We start from the raw sequence: 2579 nt of genomic DNA, 5'->3' as shown, positions 1-2579 counted from the left end.
CCCCCGACAATGAGTGTACCACTTACACCACACCACAACAAATTTCCAATATCAGAATCAAGGCTTCTCTGGAACTTTGAAGTCACTACAATTGTTCCAGACCCAGGGCATGCCAGGTACTAGTGTTGCCAGAGTGTCTCCCCCATTTACTGTCTTCTATCATGGGCAAAACAGTTTCCATTTGGGAAATTTAACTTAATTTTATTTTTTGCACTTAACATAATCCTAATTATTGCTTTGGGTAATGAGGAAAAAAAAAAAGAAAAAATTAACAATTAAACAAATACCGAGGGAAACACCTTGTATCCACTCCATTACTCCTAACTTCCTTGGTTTTCCCTCCCAATTCCTTCAGTGAGGGTGGCAGTGCAGGAGGTTGTGGGTTTTTTCTGCTGCTCCTTCCTTCTTATTCCTTTTCCTCTGCTCCAGCATGGATGCTCCACAGGCTGCAGTCCCTTCAGGGGCTGTATTTGCTCCATTGTGGGCTTTCCAAAAGCTGTAGTCCCTTCAGGGTTTATTCTTGGTCCAACATGGGTGACCAACTGCTGTCCACAGGCTGCAGTTGCTTCAGAGTTGGTACCTGCTCCATCATGGGCCCTCCACATGCTGCAGTCCTTCAGGGGTTGTACCTGCTCCAGTGTGGGTCCTCCACAGTCCGCAGTCCCTTCAGGAGTGTATCTGTTCCAGTGTGGCTTATCCACAGCCTAGAGCTTTCTCAGAGGCATACCTCCTCTGGCATGGAACCCATGTCTCCAGCCATGTCCCCAGCAGTGTCTTTTTCCACTTCTTCATTTCTCCTCTCTCTTGCAGCTGCCACTCTGTCTTAAGTATTCAGGAGGAGATCCACCATATGCTCCTCTGACTGGTTGATGCTTTGGTGCACAGTGGGTTGTTTCCATTGGTTTCAGAGCACGCTGTAACTGACTGTAATGGGCACATGGAGTTGGATGGCCTCCTCCTGCACAAAGAACAACCACAGCCCCTTGCTGTGGAAACCTTTACGAAACCCTCCAATTTATCCCCCAAATATCCCAACCCACCACACACTTTTTGTGTGTGTGTGTTAATGAAAAATAAGGACTTCTGTAGACACTTTGCATCTTGGTGGGACCAAGAGGATGTGCTGACAAACTATGCTTGTAGTCAAGAGAGAGCAAGAGGCTGTCAAAGGAAGTATCCACTGTTCTCCACTTCCCCTTCATGTAACCCTCCCCTTTCAACCCACACGCTCAGAAATGGATCCTCTGAACACACCTGAGCAGAGGACTCCAGCATCCTCTTTGTGTTGGCAGTTGTGCTGGCCCCATGCCCTAGAGGGACATGCCCAGAGATCAGATTCCGCCCCAGTGCAATTCACATCATCCAACCAGATCTGTCCTGAGCCTTTGCCGTAATGAGCAGAGGTAAATGCCTTGATGGCATGTCCACATCCCAGCTGTTTGCAAACAACATTAGCATCTGATAGATCCCAGTTGTCATCGCAGATGGTGCCCCAGATGCCGTCATGATAAAGCTCTACTCTCCCAGCACAACGCTTTGTTCCATTCACCAGCCTGATCTGTCTGCTACCTGCAGGAAGAAGACTCAGCTGTCAACATGCAATATAATAATAATGCACAGGTCAGCGTAATGGCTGTATGTTTAAAGCACTTTTAAAGCATCACATTCTTGATATATCCCAGTTCTTCTGTTATGGTTTCTTGGGCAGGACTCCTGTGATGCTAAAACCGCATAAAGGGAACGGCCTACTCCTGCATCAGGTAAATGTTCGAACAATTCCTGTGAGATGTTGCAAACAAGAAGGAGTTTCTACTCATACTAATTATATGTGGAGACCACCTTATCTTAGAAAGCCTGAGAAGCCGTTTTCTATCTAAACTCATTTAGACAGAGACAGAGTCAGTTTCTGTTACAGATGGGTTACAAAATAAGAGAAGAGTAGAAACAGTTCTAATTTACTTTAGAAAGGCTGCAGCTATTTACAAATATAGAAATGTCACAAATTAAAATCTATTTAATACCCAAGTGACAGTCAGAATGTGTGGCAGTCATGGCCAAATTAGTGTTCTTATGACTTCTGTATTCTATTATTTCTTTTTGATTCTGTGAGATAAATTGTTTAAGAAATTCAGATGAAGAAAGTGTTATATAAATTACACGTGCTTCCTTAACTGTCATTTGTCCTTTAGAGTATATAAGCAGATGGCTATCACAAGCTCAGACCCATGCCTATTTAAGATCTGGGTGAGACCACAGCACAAGGTGGGCTAGAGGCAACCCAGGAAGCACAGTAACTCACCTGAGCAAATCACACCAACATCTTCAGCAACTCCTGTTGGCACTGTTTGAGAATGGAAGGTCTTACAGAGCATCAGCTGAGTCTCATTTCCAGCACACTGGACACTTCTTAAGCCCACAAGACCCATGCCTCGCTCAGGCCTTGGAAGGTAATAGGCTTTCTCAGCAGTTCCACACTGGAGCTGTCTGCATACCACATGAGCATCCTTAATGTCCCAGTCATCATCCAGGACTCTGCTCCACATGCCATGGACAGAGATCTCAACTCTCCCATCACAGCG

General features: G+C 45.4%; 1 protein-coding gene across 1 annotated transcript in view; it reads right to left on the bottom strand.

Annotated features, from left to right (window-relative positions):
- Positions 1–2579, bottom strand: part of CD163 (CD163 molecule) — a 15508-nt gene that overhangs the window by 6439 nt on the left and 6490 nt on the right. Inside the window, exons 6-7 of the mRNA XM_009329868.1 lie at positions 2300–2341; positions 1255–1569 (exon numbers count right to left, since the gene is read on the bottom strand). Of these exons, the coding sequence (XP_009328143.1) occupies positions 1255–1569; positions 2300–2341 (357 nt within the window). The remainder of the gene's footprint in view (positions 1–1254; positions 1570–2299; positions 2342–2579) is intronic.

The sequence above is a fragment of the Pygoscelis adeliae genome, unplaced genomic scaffold, assembly GCF_000699105.1.
Source record: "Pygoscelis adeliae isolate BGI_AS28 unplaced genomic scaffold, ASM69910v1 Scaffold120, whole genome shotgun sequence".
In the NCBI taxonomy this organism is placed as follows: domain Eukaryota; kingdom Metazoa; phylum Chordata; class Aves; order Sphenisciformes; family Spheniscidae; genus Pygoscelis; species Pygoscelis adeliae.
This window is presented reverse-complemented; position numbering and strand designations above follow the sequence as displayed.